This window comes from Kryptolebias marmoratus, linkage group LG21 (genome assembly GCF_001649575.2).
Source record: "Kryptolebias marmoratus isolate JLee-2015 linkage group LG21, ASM164957v2, whole genome shotgun sequence".
In the NCBI taxonomy this organism is placed as follows: Eukaryota; Metazoa; Chordata; class Actinopteri; order Cyprinodontiformes; family Rivulidae; genus Kryptolebias; species Kryptolebias marmoratus.
This window is the reverse complement of record NC_051450.1, coordinates 7,067,678-7,080,339: the sequence shown is the minus strand read 5'-3', so window position 1 is coordinate 7,080,339 and position 12,662 is coordinate 7,067,678. Positions and strand designations below refer to the sequence as shown.

Sequence of the window (12,662 nt, the reverse complement as noted above, 5' to 3'; positions counted from 1 at the left end):
GATTTCAGTAATTCCATTTAAAAAGTGAAACTTGTATATTATATTCATACATTACATACAAACTCATATATTTCAAATGTTTATTTCGTTTAATTTTGATGATTACAAATGACAACAAATGAAAATCTCAAATTCATCATATCAGAAAATTAAAGCGAGAAAAATCCTACTTTAAATAATAAATCATATAGTTAGTGAACATAAAAAATAGGCCAGCTTTTTATTGTGACTTCTTTAATTATTTGTATCAAAAGTGAGCTGGATTGTTACCATATTTTTTACAGAACCCCTCTTTTTAATGAATCATAACCTGCTTGCAAAAATGCACTTTGTTATTCTTCTCGGGTGGATTTGAGACAAAGATCACACTATATTGATGGAAGTTGATTAATGAAGTGGCTAGCATGCTAACAAACTACTATCATGATCTGATCAGAATGTTTTGCTCTTTGCACTATTAGTATCATTCACTTATTTAAAAGAAAATGAACAGGGAAACTGGTAAAACTATCCCTTTCTGTTGTGGTTAAGATTAGCAATAATATTCATTTTGATGTTAATTTTGGTTAAAACTACAAAAAGCCACATGTTGCAGACACTTTGATAGCCTGAGTGCTTACTATTAAATGTACACATAGAAGCTTACCTTCACACCCCGCCTGCTGCCAGCCAGTCAGATTCCTTCCAGTTTTATTCAGGTGAGCACTTCCCTTAAGAGGCTGAGCTGTCCGTGTGAAACAGGCGCCGATTAGAAGGAGATGTTGATCCTCTGTTTTACAGCCTAGCATTAGGCATGCGTCTTTCGGTTGACAGTAAATGCAGGTAGTTAACCTTGTGATCAGACGCTCCGGAGAGAGGAATTAAAAGCTAACTGAGATTAATTCAAAGTGAATATTTGCCTGGAGCATAATCACAGAATACTACAGTACTAAGGCCTGGGTCCATTCAGCTGGAAAAACTAATTTCTTGATATCTGTGCCACCAAGCACTTCTTTCTTTGGCTTCATTTCGGGGATTGACTTTAAAATTCACAGTGGGTTATTATTTATTTATTTATTTTTCAATGAACTAACACATGAAATGAGGACTGATGAAAGGTTGAACAGGACAGAACTGAACTATCTGGAACAGCTGAGTGTATTATTGAAACTGAAGAACCGATTGCTTCTTGTGTGGGTGCTAGAATTCATTTGTTTACTGTATAAATACTGGTATTAGTTTTTTTGTGTGTGGTTTAATATAGTTAATGACTTTCTGTGAAACTGGTTTTAGGTTTGGGTGATGTGCATAATCTTGTGTGTTTTTTGTGTTTTAGGGAAAAAAAAAACAATTTATTTTCTATTAATCTTGTATGTCAGGAGAGACAGAATAATAAATCTTAATTATATAGAACCCTTACAACCTGTTTTAGGATGAAAAAAGGTCAGACTGTTCATGCCTCAGTGACTTAAAAACAAAGTTCTCCCCTCTGTCTTGTCCCCAAGTCCCTTTATAAAGCTGTATTTATTGCTTTTTTAAGGTAAAATGTGTTGCCACTGCAAACAAAACGACTTCTGTTTATGAAGAAACATTGAGACACTGAAAATGGCTATAAAAACATTTTGTCTGGAGGCAGACAAAATGACCCACAAAGCCTTGCCTGAAAATTGCTTCAATATCAGCATCTTTTCTTATTGGCTACGCCTCATCTTGCATCCCTGATAAAGACAGATGAGTGTCCCGCCAAAGGACAGAGTGAAATGAAGTAAGTGACATATTAAGAGAGAAGGATGAAGGCGGCGAGAAGTGGACAAGTTCAGCCTGACCAGAGGAGCAATTGAGCCAATAAACAACCCTGGTTACTGTGGCCATGTCATCCTGACTCTGGCAGCAGGGAATCAGTCTAAAGTGAGGAAACTGGGAATAAAGAGACTGCACAGGCCAAGGAGGTAGTTGGGGCACTAAACAAGCAGCACATAGTCAGCTTGGTTTATAGCTGATGGAAAAAGTGGGACAAACAGCCTTTTGCTGTCAGTGCTGCTCGGGCATTTTTTAAATCTGGCACTGGACCTCAGCCATTTCTTGTGATCATCAATGATATCAGTAACTCTGTGGGTTCTAAGCTGTGTGAGTAACATCAATATTTGAAGGACAGTTACAATTAAAATAAGGTGGAAATGGTCATTTTGGTGCTGCTATACATTTTAATGCAAACTGCATAAAAAACTGTTTTCTATTGTAGCAAAGGGTTGTCATAAAGGTAGAAATTCAACCTTAACCTTCTGGAGCCGTTCAGACTTCTTGTGAATTTCTTACAAATCCATTTTGGGTAAAGTGGCCAACTGACACAGCTGTTCACACTTGTTAGTAAATTGTGTATCCCAAAATGTTTGTTGATTGACTGTCGGTTACCTGTGCTTTATTCAGATACACACTCATTCACGTCACACACAGCGCTATCAGTGAGCGACAAACAGGACATCAGCAGGTCTGCTGCTGCTTCTGTAATAGGCTGGTAATACTAGGATCCAGAACACACGCAAACTGTTAATTTCTCAAGTAAAACTGTGATGTTATTTTTCTGCCATGTCAGATTTACCAATAATCTGAAAAGCAACATATTCTGTCCACTTATCTTACTACATACTGCCTCCCACAGCAGAACTGGTAGATCAGTTTTCATAAAAGGCTCTGTAGAACATTTCACAAGATACTTATAAAGATGGTATGGCCAACGCAAATATATATATATATATATATATATATATATATATATATATATATATATATATATATATGCGTTGGCCAGTGTGGAGCTGCATAACTGTAGTATCAAACATAAAGATGGCTCACTCACTAACTAGGCTCTTTTATATAACATTTTTGCGAAATGACCGCAAAGACCGATGTGTTTTTATGCTGCCTCTGGATGTTCATAAATCACACATGGAGCCGGCCACATCCCACAGAAACATTAGCTTTCAGAAATGAAGCGAGCTTTGCGGAACCAAAAGAGACGTGGAGCAGAACTCGGCTGCGTTGATGTGGAGCGCAACACATTAAATGTGAGGCGGACGTTTTCAAAACGTGGCAAAATAACTCGGTTTAGCGATTCTCTTTGGGGTTAACTATTTCTTTAAAACTAAAAGGAAAGTCGCTGTGCCTCATCGTCAATCTTCCCTCGGTAATAAATCTGTTTGTTGTTTGATTCCATGACAGGCAGTCGCACAGACCATGTCATCACTTCATCACGTTATTGAGCCGCAAAGCCTTTTTACCTTTTCACATGGCGATCATTTTAGATCTGTTACTACCTCGCTTTGCAGCACAAAGACATATCAGGAGTGGGTTGGCTTCAACCTCCTTTGCTGCCTTAGACCTGACTTGAAGTGTTTTCCGAAAGTGCCTACAGTTTCATATTTCAGTTCTGGTTAAACTTCAAAGGAGACACGGGCATTTTCTACACTTTGAATTTGGCTGTCTTTAGAAAATCAGGTTGTATGATCAAATGTGAGCAGTGACTGAAACATTTCAGTTATAAAACTGCAGCTCCGATGGCATAGAGGCATAAAATATATCTCTGTCCTGTGCCATTTGCTCAAGGGAAATGTTACCAGTTTTTATGTTTCATTTTTTCCCAAGCTTGCTTTTTTTATAGGCTGTCCTCATCATCAGTTAGGCTCAGTGAATGACTGTGGCGTTGTCGGACATTGTGACAGCTCTGTAGGTTTCAGCTCAGGACATTGTCCCTATCATGATTACACACACTAACAGGCACTTGCGCACATGTGCACGCACTCTTGGATGCATTGTCATATCCATTGTCAGGACTTCATTTGTCTGGGCGTTCAGTCGGGTGGAAAGATTCGGACTAGGTAGGGTCAGAAGGTTGCTGGTAGAAATCCCTGTGGGGGGAACCTGTAAATTAAAGATTAACTCCTCGGTGCATGGAGTGTGAAATCAGCAAAATGCTGGAAGCACATCACTGGATTTGAAGAGTAAGCAGAGAGAACAGTGAGCTTCAGCCAGTGGCACCGGTCTTACCAATCACTTCTTCAGTACCATCAGGCATATAAAGCTTTATTTGTTTTTCTTCAGAGAGCGTTTAGAAAATGGACGGCTAAATCGCCTGCACAACAGTTATCCAATCATGCTCCTAATACATATCTTGCTATGTCTGAGGAATGAAATTCATCAAATGTGTTGATAAAAGTATTTATTTACCCGTTCACTGCCTCTATAAGGGCAACATTTCAAAGCATACGCATGGTTTTTAGTGGTGTGCTCAACAGATAATACCCTCACTTCATATCCAAGAGTTAACATTTTGTACCAGTTAGGTACTAAATAGTTATCACTTTGAATCCTTGAAATTAAACAATTAGCAGCTTGGATTCATGCAAGTTTCCCTGCATGCACATGACCCTGAAAGAACTGTACTTACCATTATAGGCACCAGCTCCATGTGACCCTGTGCAGGATCAAACTGCTTAATTCCATAGTCAACATTATGTACAACAGGTGGAAAGTTTTAAGGACATCATGGTTGGATTAATTCAGACAGCAATTGATGTCCATACATCACATGTTAGAGCTCTCTGACCCACTTTCTTCAGTGTTTTCACCACTTTTTTTGGTCTTCTTGTAGAGTGTGGGAATGGCTGATTTAGTATCTTTGGATGAATGAGGAATGGCAAGCACACCTATTCCTCAGCACAAGACTTTTATATTGACAATGTTTCAATTCAAACTAGTTTTTTTGTCAGATCAGTTTGCCAAAAGTGAACATGCCATAAAAACTAGGCAACAAGTAGCAGGTAGGGTGAAGTGTTGATCAAAAAAACAACATACACATCAAATTGTATCATTGCTCATAATTTCGCATCATGATAGAAATACCACCAGAAATGAGCATATGTGTTTAAGTAATTAAGTATACAGGCTAAAAAAAACAAAATTTGCAAAAGTAACACAACTAACAGATGGCCACCATGATAAATAGAAACATAATTTAAAATCAGATACAAATTAGAGAGTTTTTTTTAGAGAGTCTTTTTTTCATTCATCAGTTTAATGAAGAACTTTACAAATATGCCATTGAAAATATTCAGGAATATCTTGATAGTCTTTTTTCATTATGGACATGTATCTGTTGTGCCATTTTTGCAAGTTATGTATTTTTTAAACCTGTATACTCATTTATGATTTCAGACTGTATGAAGACATATGTAGCTATATATGCCCATTTTAGGTGTGTTTTCTCACATGATATGAAATTATGTTGGTGGGCAATGGTAGATTTTTGTGAATAATGATGTTTTCTTTTTGTGTTATTTAATAAACCCTTCACCCCACCTGGTACTTGTTAGCTAATTAAGAGAGCTTTTTATGAGCATGTTCAATTTTGGCAAGCTGTTTAACCCAACAAGGATCCAGTTTGGATCAAGATGTTGTGAATAAATCAGTCCTGTGCTGAGAAATAAGTGTGCAAGCCTTTCATTCATTCATGTAAGTTTCGGCAGCCCTGCACCTTTACCTGTGATGTGTGTGTAATTACTATTCTTCATTGTCTTTGACATAGGATGATCATTTTTTATTGTGGCTCCATCTCATCTCATATCTCATTGGGCTGCATCTGTTGGAGACTAGTTAGTGACTCAAAATTACATAAAAATATGCAAATTTTCCATTGCAGTCTCACTGAACTCTATTTGAAACCAAGTGACCAGTAAGCCATGTAACCATGTTTTGCAAGTTTTTGAAAATCAAGGCCCTTTTTTGCCTTGGAAAACTGTATTCTCAGTCATGCACATAATCTTCTTGCCCTGTTCCACCCAGATCATACTGTCCTCTGCACACCATGCACCCACCCCACATTTATGATTTAATCGACTAAAGTAGACTTTAAAAATTATAAAAGGTAGATTTGTACCAAACATTTTGAGACATTATAGAGATTCTTTCACAAATTTTCACCAACTTGTTGCCACAGTCACAGCTCAGATACTACGATTAGAAGTGGCATCAACGAGTGGCAGTTTTTCTCCTCCTGCCCACTTAACGGCTCAGTCACTGCGTGCAAAATATGAACGTGTAGCTCTTGACAGTTCAGGTGCATTAAATTGAACACTGCTTTTATGAGATACAGAAAAAGTGCCTACTTTTGTCTTTATGCAAACATTATTTTAGGAGCGCAATGTATGATTTAAATAGAACTGTGTTTTTGAATGTTACTTTGTTTTAAAATAAGGAATAGTCAGAAAGCATTTAGGGCCACAACCCAGAATGTCCAGCCTATCTACACTAATAATAATAGTAATATTGAAGTGACGAGCTGAAATACAGTATTTACTTAAGTTACTTTGGTGCCGGGACATAGTTGAGAGATTTACTGAAGTGAGGCCCAAATGCCAAACCTGTATGTGAATGTAGCAGTATCTAACTAACTTAAGGACTCGAGGTGAGGCACTGGCTTTTGTAGGAAGAACTCCAAAAACAAGATTTAAATTTAGGCCGAGAAGAATGAAACAGGGCTGGAAGAAACAAATGCTCAAGCCATCATTTGGCATAGAAAACAAAGAAACAGATTATGACAATGACTAACGGTTCCCTTCACACTGAATGATCACCCTGCTATATTGTAAAAAAATCTGCCGGAAAATGGAGGGTGTTTGAAGGGTCTTGGCAGGATTTTTAGGTGCGTAATAGGAACAGATAGTGTGATAATAATTCTGATACTCTGCAAAACATCCATAGTGAGATCATGGTGGCAGCGTATTTGGGTCTTGGTAGAATGTGGGGAAGCACGGTAGCAGCACATAAGGTGTTGTGCTAGCATGCATCATCTTCTAGCATGTAGCTGCATCCAGTTAGTCATTCCAGGACAGGTGCATAAAGGGTGAGAGTGCAGGAGGGTGTCTCCATAACAAAAACCTATTTGGTGAGTACAAAGAGTGTTGCAGCACTATAATTGCCTTTACACTGATCAAAGATGTTTCAAATTTGCCACAATGAAGCAATGTTGTAATAGGTCATGGAAAAAATAGCAGGGTTAGGGGAAGGAGTCTTCCACCTGTGTGAAAGGGGTCCAAGCAAATACAGATGTGTGGCAATCAACAACACAATGCAGATGGGGGAAAAGCACGAAGGAAAGCAAAAGAATGAATTGGGGAAAGCTTAATGAAAATGAAATGGGATGCAAAGTTGACATAAATGAATTCAGAGAAAAATATTAAATACTTGGGGGAAAAAAAGTCAATGCAGTTTATTTAAATAGCTCCAGTTCACAGCAAGAGGTGTCTTGGGACACTGTACAACAAAAGTTAATTCAAGTCAGATTCAAGTCCAGTTAGACTCATTATAACCTGATCATAATAGAATACATTCGCATACAGCACATTATAAAATGTCAATTAATAAAAGTTATCTAAGTAAGCCAGTGGATTGGCTAGTTCTGGTTCTGCTGGAGTTTTTTTTTTGCATTAAGATGTAGTGGTTCCTTTCCACTGTCACTAATTTTCTGCTCAGGATGGGCGATTGCAATGAAGTAAAGCCTTGTTGCAATCTGCTGGTTTTCTTAGATAACGTCTACTAAGCCAGCAGATTGCAACAAATTTTCACTTTGTCACAATCTGCTAACTTCAACTAATGGACATTTTAGTGGCGGCCATCTGCCTTGACTGGCTAGCTGGAATTTCAGAGAACATTAAAGAGACACAGACAAACACAGAATGGCTGGTCCAGGTGTCGTTTCTATGGGAAGAAAAAAAACATATGGTAATGACAGAAATAATGACAAATGCAAACATGGAGAGTAGAGAGAGTAAAGACAGCAGCAGAGTGAGGAAATGTTGTCAGTTTGTCCTCCAGCAGTCTTAAGCAGCTCATTGCTTAAGACTTAAGTACTCATTGTACTTCAATGAAGTTCCATAAAAGCATCAATTCAAAGTCAAAGGTTGTGTGAAATAAATTAAAGTGTTTGTTTAATGTTTTGCAGGCCTTAAACACAGAAATGAATGCATATTGTTCAATGAAATGAAACCAATGCGACAAAACCTGAAATAAAGTTTGTGTTTGTAAAGAAAAAGTAATAGGAATAAATGTTTAAGTCACAGGTTTCTGATTTAGGGCTGTTGTCGCTGAGTGATAAAGTAGCATGGAAAGTGTTGGCCCAATGTTATTTTTGTCTCTGCAGCTGCAGCAGCCCTCTGGTGACAAGAAACAGTTTTCCGTGCAAAAAGAAAAATTACAGAGGAAAAGGTTGAATGTTACATAACAGTGGAAAAAAAATATGTGGTAAAAAGCACACAACTCCTGTTCAGCCTAATATGACTGGAACTGCATGTGTTTCCTGAGCTATCCTTTAGTTCTGCTGCTATAAGGTTAGACTTCTGGAGGACAAACTGACCACATTTCCTCACTCTGCTGCTGTCTTTATTTCTCTCTACTCTCCATGTTTATACATGCAGTTATTGCTGTCATTAACCTGTGATTTTCTTCCCATAGAAACTCCACCTGGACCAGCCAGTCTGTATCAGTCTCTCTTTCCTGTCCTCTCAAACCACCAGCCGGTTGAGGCAGATGACCGCCCATCCTTAGCCTGGTTTTGATTCTGCTGGCGGTTTCTTCCAGTTAAAAGGAAGTTAGTTGTTCCTTTCCACTGTCAGCTTTGTGCTGCTCAGAATGGGAGATTACCATGGAGTGAAGATTTGGCACAATCTGCTGGTTTCCTGAAATAGATCATTTTCACTAATTGGCATTTCATAATCCACTGAATGGGAATGCATTGCATTATAATAAGACTTAAACTAACTAATTGAATTTGAAACTGGATCTGAATTGGATTCATAGAACCTTGAGATGACTTTTATTGTGAATAGGTGCTATAAAATTAAACTGAATTGAATTGACTATTTTAAACACTACAGGCCACATTCCATAGCATATGTGCGTGTGTAGACAACCTCTTTTCTCCCAGTGCTGTTCAATAACTTCCTCTCTCCCACCCCTTTGTGCATTTCACAGCTGTTTCTGTACAGATGGAGCGCGCAGTCACATAAGCCATGAGTGGTGTGACAGAGTGAGGAAACAGGGCTGCCAACAATTCTGTCTAACAAAACGCATCGCCACTCATAAATATTCTCAATTTTTTTTTCCCCCCTTTGATCTTCTACTAGATTACAATAACTGAGACCGTGCTATTCCTGGTCCAGTACACGTCCAAAGAGTTTGACCGGTCAGAGAAGACAGTAGCAACAGGAGACTGCTGTTACCTCAACCCATTGGTGCGACGGACCTTCCGTTTCCTTGGTAAGTCTCAGCATGTGTGGTTTTGTTCACTGGAAAAAAAAAAGAAACGCACTACTACTACTGGAAACAAAGTTCAGTTAAATGGGAACATGGGAATGAGTGTTTATGTTCACAGTAAGAATGCGAAATTAACCTGATCCATTCAAGTAATTTTGTTTCTGCAGGCATCCACCATAAGAAATATTAAAAAAGTTAAAAAGTGTATTTACGTTTGTGTATGTAACATAGATCAGCTCTCCATGTTTTCCAGCAGACAGTTGTTTGAGCTGTACTTTCTGCTGGTTTGCTGTAATGCTTTCTTATTAGCAACACCTACATTTTAGGAGGAGACCTGCAGCAGCGCTGGTATGAACAGAAACAAAGTGAAAGTGTGCTTCACCCTTATTCATAAAGACCAACTAATATTACTGACATAAAAGGTTCAATTAGTATTTAAAATGTAAAAAATGAGTAGAAAATGTCAAAAATAGATCTTGCTTTTAGCTGTTGAGTAACTGAAAGAGTGTTAAACACATCTGTTGCTGGCAGGTTTATTCATTTTGCACCGGCCTTATTTTTGTGTGATTTATAAGACAGAGTTTATGAGTCTCTTTTCTGTAAGCATGAGAGACCCTTCGCCATTAGAGCGGCTTTATTTTTTAAAAAGACTAGCAACATTTCCTTGGTATTTTGTTCCTTATTTGTGCTGACTCTACAGTATATCCTTTTTTAAGCCTTGAGTAGTAAGTGTTTAGACCATGGGTGGACATTTTTCCCAAAGGGCCATGTACAAAAGTGGGACTCTTGTGAAAGGCTAGACCAACAGGCTGAACTCAATTCTGCCAAATAGTTTCCCCTACAGCTGAAGGCAAAGGTGGGGCAATGTTTTTGCCCATGCCAGTGTGTGTGTGTGTGTTTGTCTGTCCCATTAGCAAAGTATTTTATGAGTAACTGAATAGATTTTAATGAAACTTTCAGAATGTAGTCATTGAAAAAACCCAATTCAAAATGGCTGCCACAACTAACTGACCTTAGAAAACCCATAAATAACTAGAACACAGTAAATTTTACAGATATTAAGCTTAAGTCCAAGAAATAGTTTGGCAACACATTGGTAAACACATTTGCTTAACAGTTTTGCATTAACTGTTGGAGTTAACCATGTTTGTCTTTTGGCAAAATATCTCAGAAAGTAATTATTGGTTGGACATCTACAAACGATTGTCTTTTGGAGTCAGCCCAATTGAAGAGAACCAGCACAGCTAATCAACCTCGGCCTCCATAAAAACGGCTACATCTCAGTCATATTTACATGCTTTGGGCTCAAATTTGGTTTGGCAGTAAACTAAGAGTCACAGCACATATTCAGGTGCTAATAGTTAACACGAGATATCAGAATATTGCAGAAATTGCGTATAAATTTATTTTCAAGGTTTGACCAAACCAGCGACAACTCATTTCTCTGCATAATATGATCTTAGTCTAAAATTTTAGCATGAAGGGCAGCAGATGATATGCATTCAAGTCTTTTATTATTATTATAAATGATTTTATGTACTTAGAAGAATGTGTACAGTTTGAAATATTTTTACTTGAAGCTGAAAGAGCTAGAAGCTTCTCACTGATAAAACATCCACAAGAAACAAATGCAGTTTGACTCTGTCAGACAAACACAGTGGCAGACCTCTGGCTTGTCCTTATCCTGCAGTGTGTCATGTTTAAATGAGTGCAGGAGAAGATTTGACCCCTGAGGAGAAATCCACTCGTCGGCCTAGCTTTACCCTCACATTTTACAACGAGCAGACTGTTCACATGTCTCATTAATTCCACGCAGGCTCTCATTTCAGGCTAAAGCTCCTTTTATCCATAAGAGACATTCTCAAACGAGCTATCATGTGTTATACACTCATGCGCCATTATATCACTTTCAGGATTATGTCTTGTGTATTAAATGATGTCAGTTTTAAGGACTGCTGCACAATTACTTTTTTTTTCTTTGCAAAGCAGCAAAGAATTTGAAGTTAGCCACAGAAGTTTTGCAACAACTTTAGCAGTGATAGACTTCCACAGTAAGGAATTATCGGGATTAAAGTGTCCGTTTACTCTAAAAAAAAAAAGTGGTCATATCACGATAAACATGAAGTAAGGAACACTGAGTCATGGAAAGCTTTTGTCTTGTCCTCTTTACAATTTTATAGACTAAGTTGCATGTTTGAAAAAGTAACTACTTGGCAAATGTTACAAAAAATAAATGTAAAAGCTGCTTATTTATGAAACTCATATCAGCAGGAGAAGAGATTTGCTTTGTTTAGGAGATATTTTTTACTGTAAGGACATAGCACCGAACTTTATCCTTTTATTGAAATGCTTACACCATGATGAAGGCAACTTTGAGGCCAACAGCTCACACCAGATGCGCAACTTTTGTTGCTCTGAAACGGCAAATGGTTGGTGGTGGGCTGGTGGGCTTTGTAGCAACATTATTAACAATAAACAATATTTTTGGCAGATTTGTCAGCACGCTGAGCTTCCACAAATAAATGAACGTTGCGGACACTGAAACTGTGTGAAATGTTTATAAAATTGCATGAATTGCTGAAAAATGGTGCGCTGTGCTAGGGATGGAAATCTATCTATCCACAGTCACAGTTCAGACTAAATCCTGAGCAGAGTATCTCCCTCACCTAAAAACCTAAATTCAATATTTTGCTCTAAAAGGCAGTATTACACAGTTTTCATTCCAACAAGGAATGAAATAAATAAAAAGAGTAAGTTTGCATATAGTGTGGCTCTTGAGAATGTCATTTTTGTCTTTAATATGATAGAAGCCAAAGTTCCTCCAAACACTGGCTTTTATGCTTCACATCTCTATTGTGTGCTCACCATTACCAGTCCGGGCGTTGCATTTCCGCACTCCAGAGAGAACATTAAATAATAGTAAAAAATGTTTGACATTTTCCAATTGATTCAGAGTTGTTCATGTCCACATTATGTGCATAAAAAATATTATTAGCCCCTCTCTACGACCCACTTTGGTCTTGGTCCCACTTGGTGTAGACATTAATTCATCAGTCTAATCAGGAAAAGAAACAAAAACTGCATTTCTTTAAACTGAGGTCATTCAAAGAGCTACTGTATCTACAACAGGTAAGATAATAAGTGTTCATAACCTTTCCATAGAACCCAGTTTTAGAAGATTCAAACTATCTCTTTAAATCTTCATAGCAGTAAACCTCAGTTTTTATAGAGGTCAGTCACTCATTAATTAGCTACCCCTACACAAGCGAAGATCTGATAATATACTGTTTATTTACTGTATGTAAAGCCTGTCAGTCTGTGTTAAAAGTTTATCTTTGTCACAGTATTTAACCTAAATTATCACCTTCTTACTGTCT

At 37.8% G+C, this 12,662-nt stretch overlaps 1 protein-coding gene across 1 annotated transcript in view; it reads left to right on the top strand.

The window, feature by feature from the left end:
- The window catches only part of plppr5b (phospholipid phosphatase related 5b), a gene marked incomplete at its 5' end in the record, with an annotated part of 33,940 nt that overhangs the window by 1,643 nt on the left and 19,635 nt on the right, over window positions 1-12,662 (top strand). Inside the window, 1 exon segment of the mRNA XM_025005482.2 lies at window positions 9,156-9,288. Coding sequence (XP_024861250.1) covers window positions 9,156-9,288 — 133 coding nt within the window.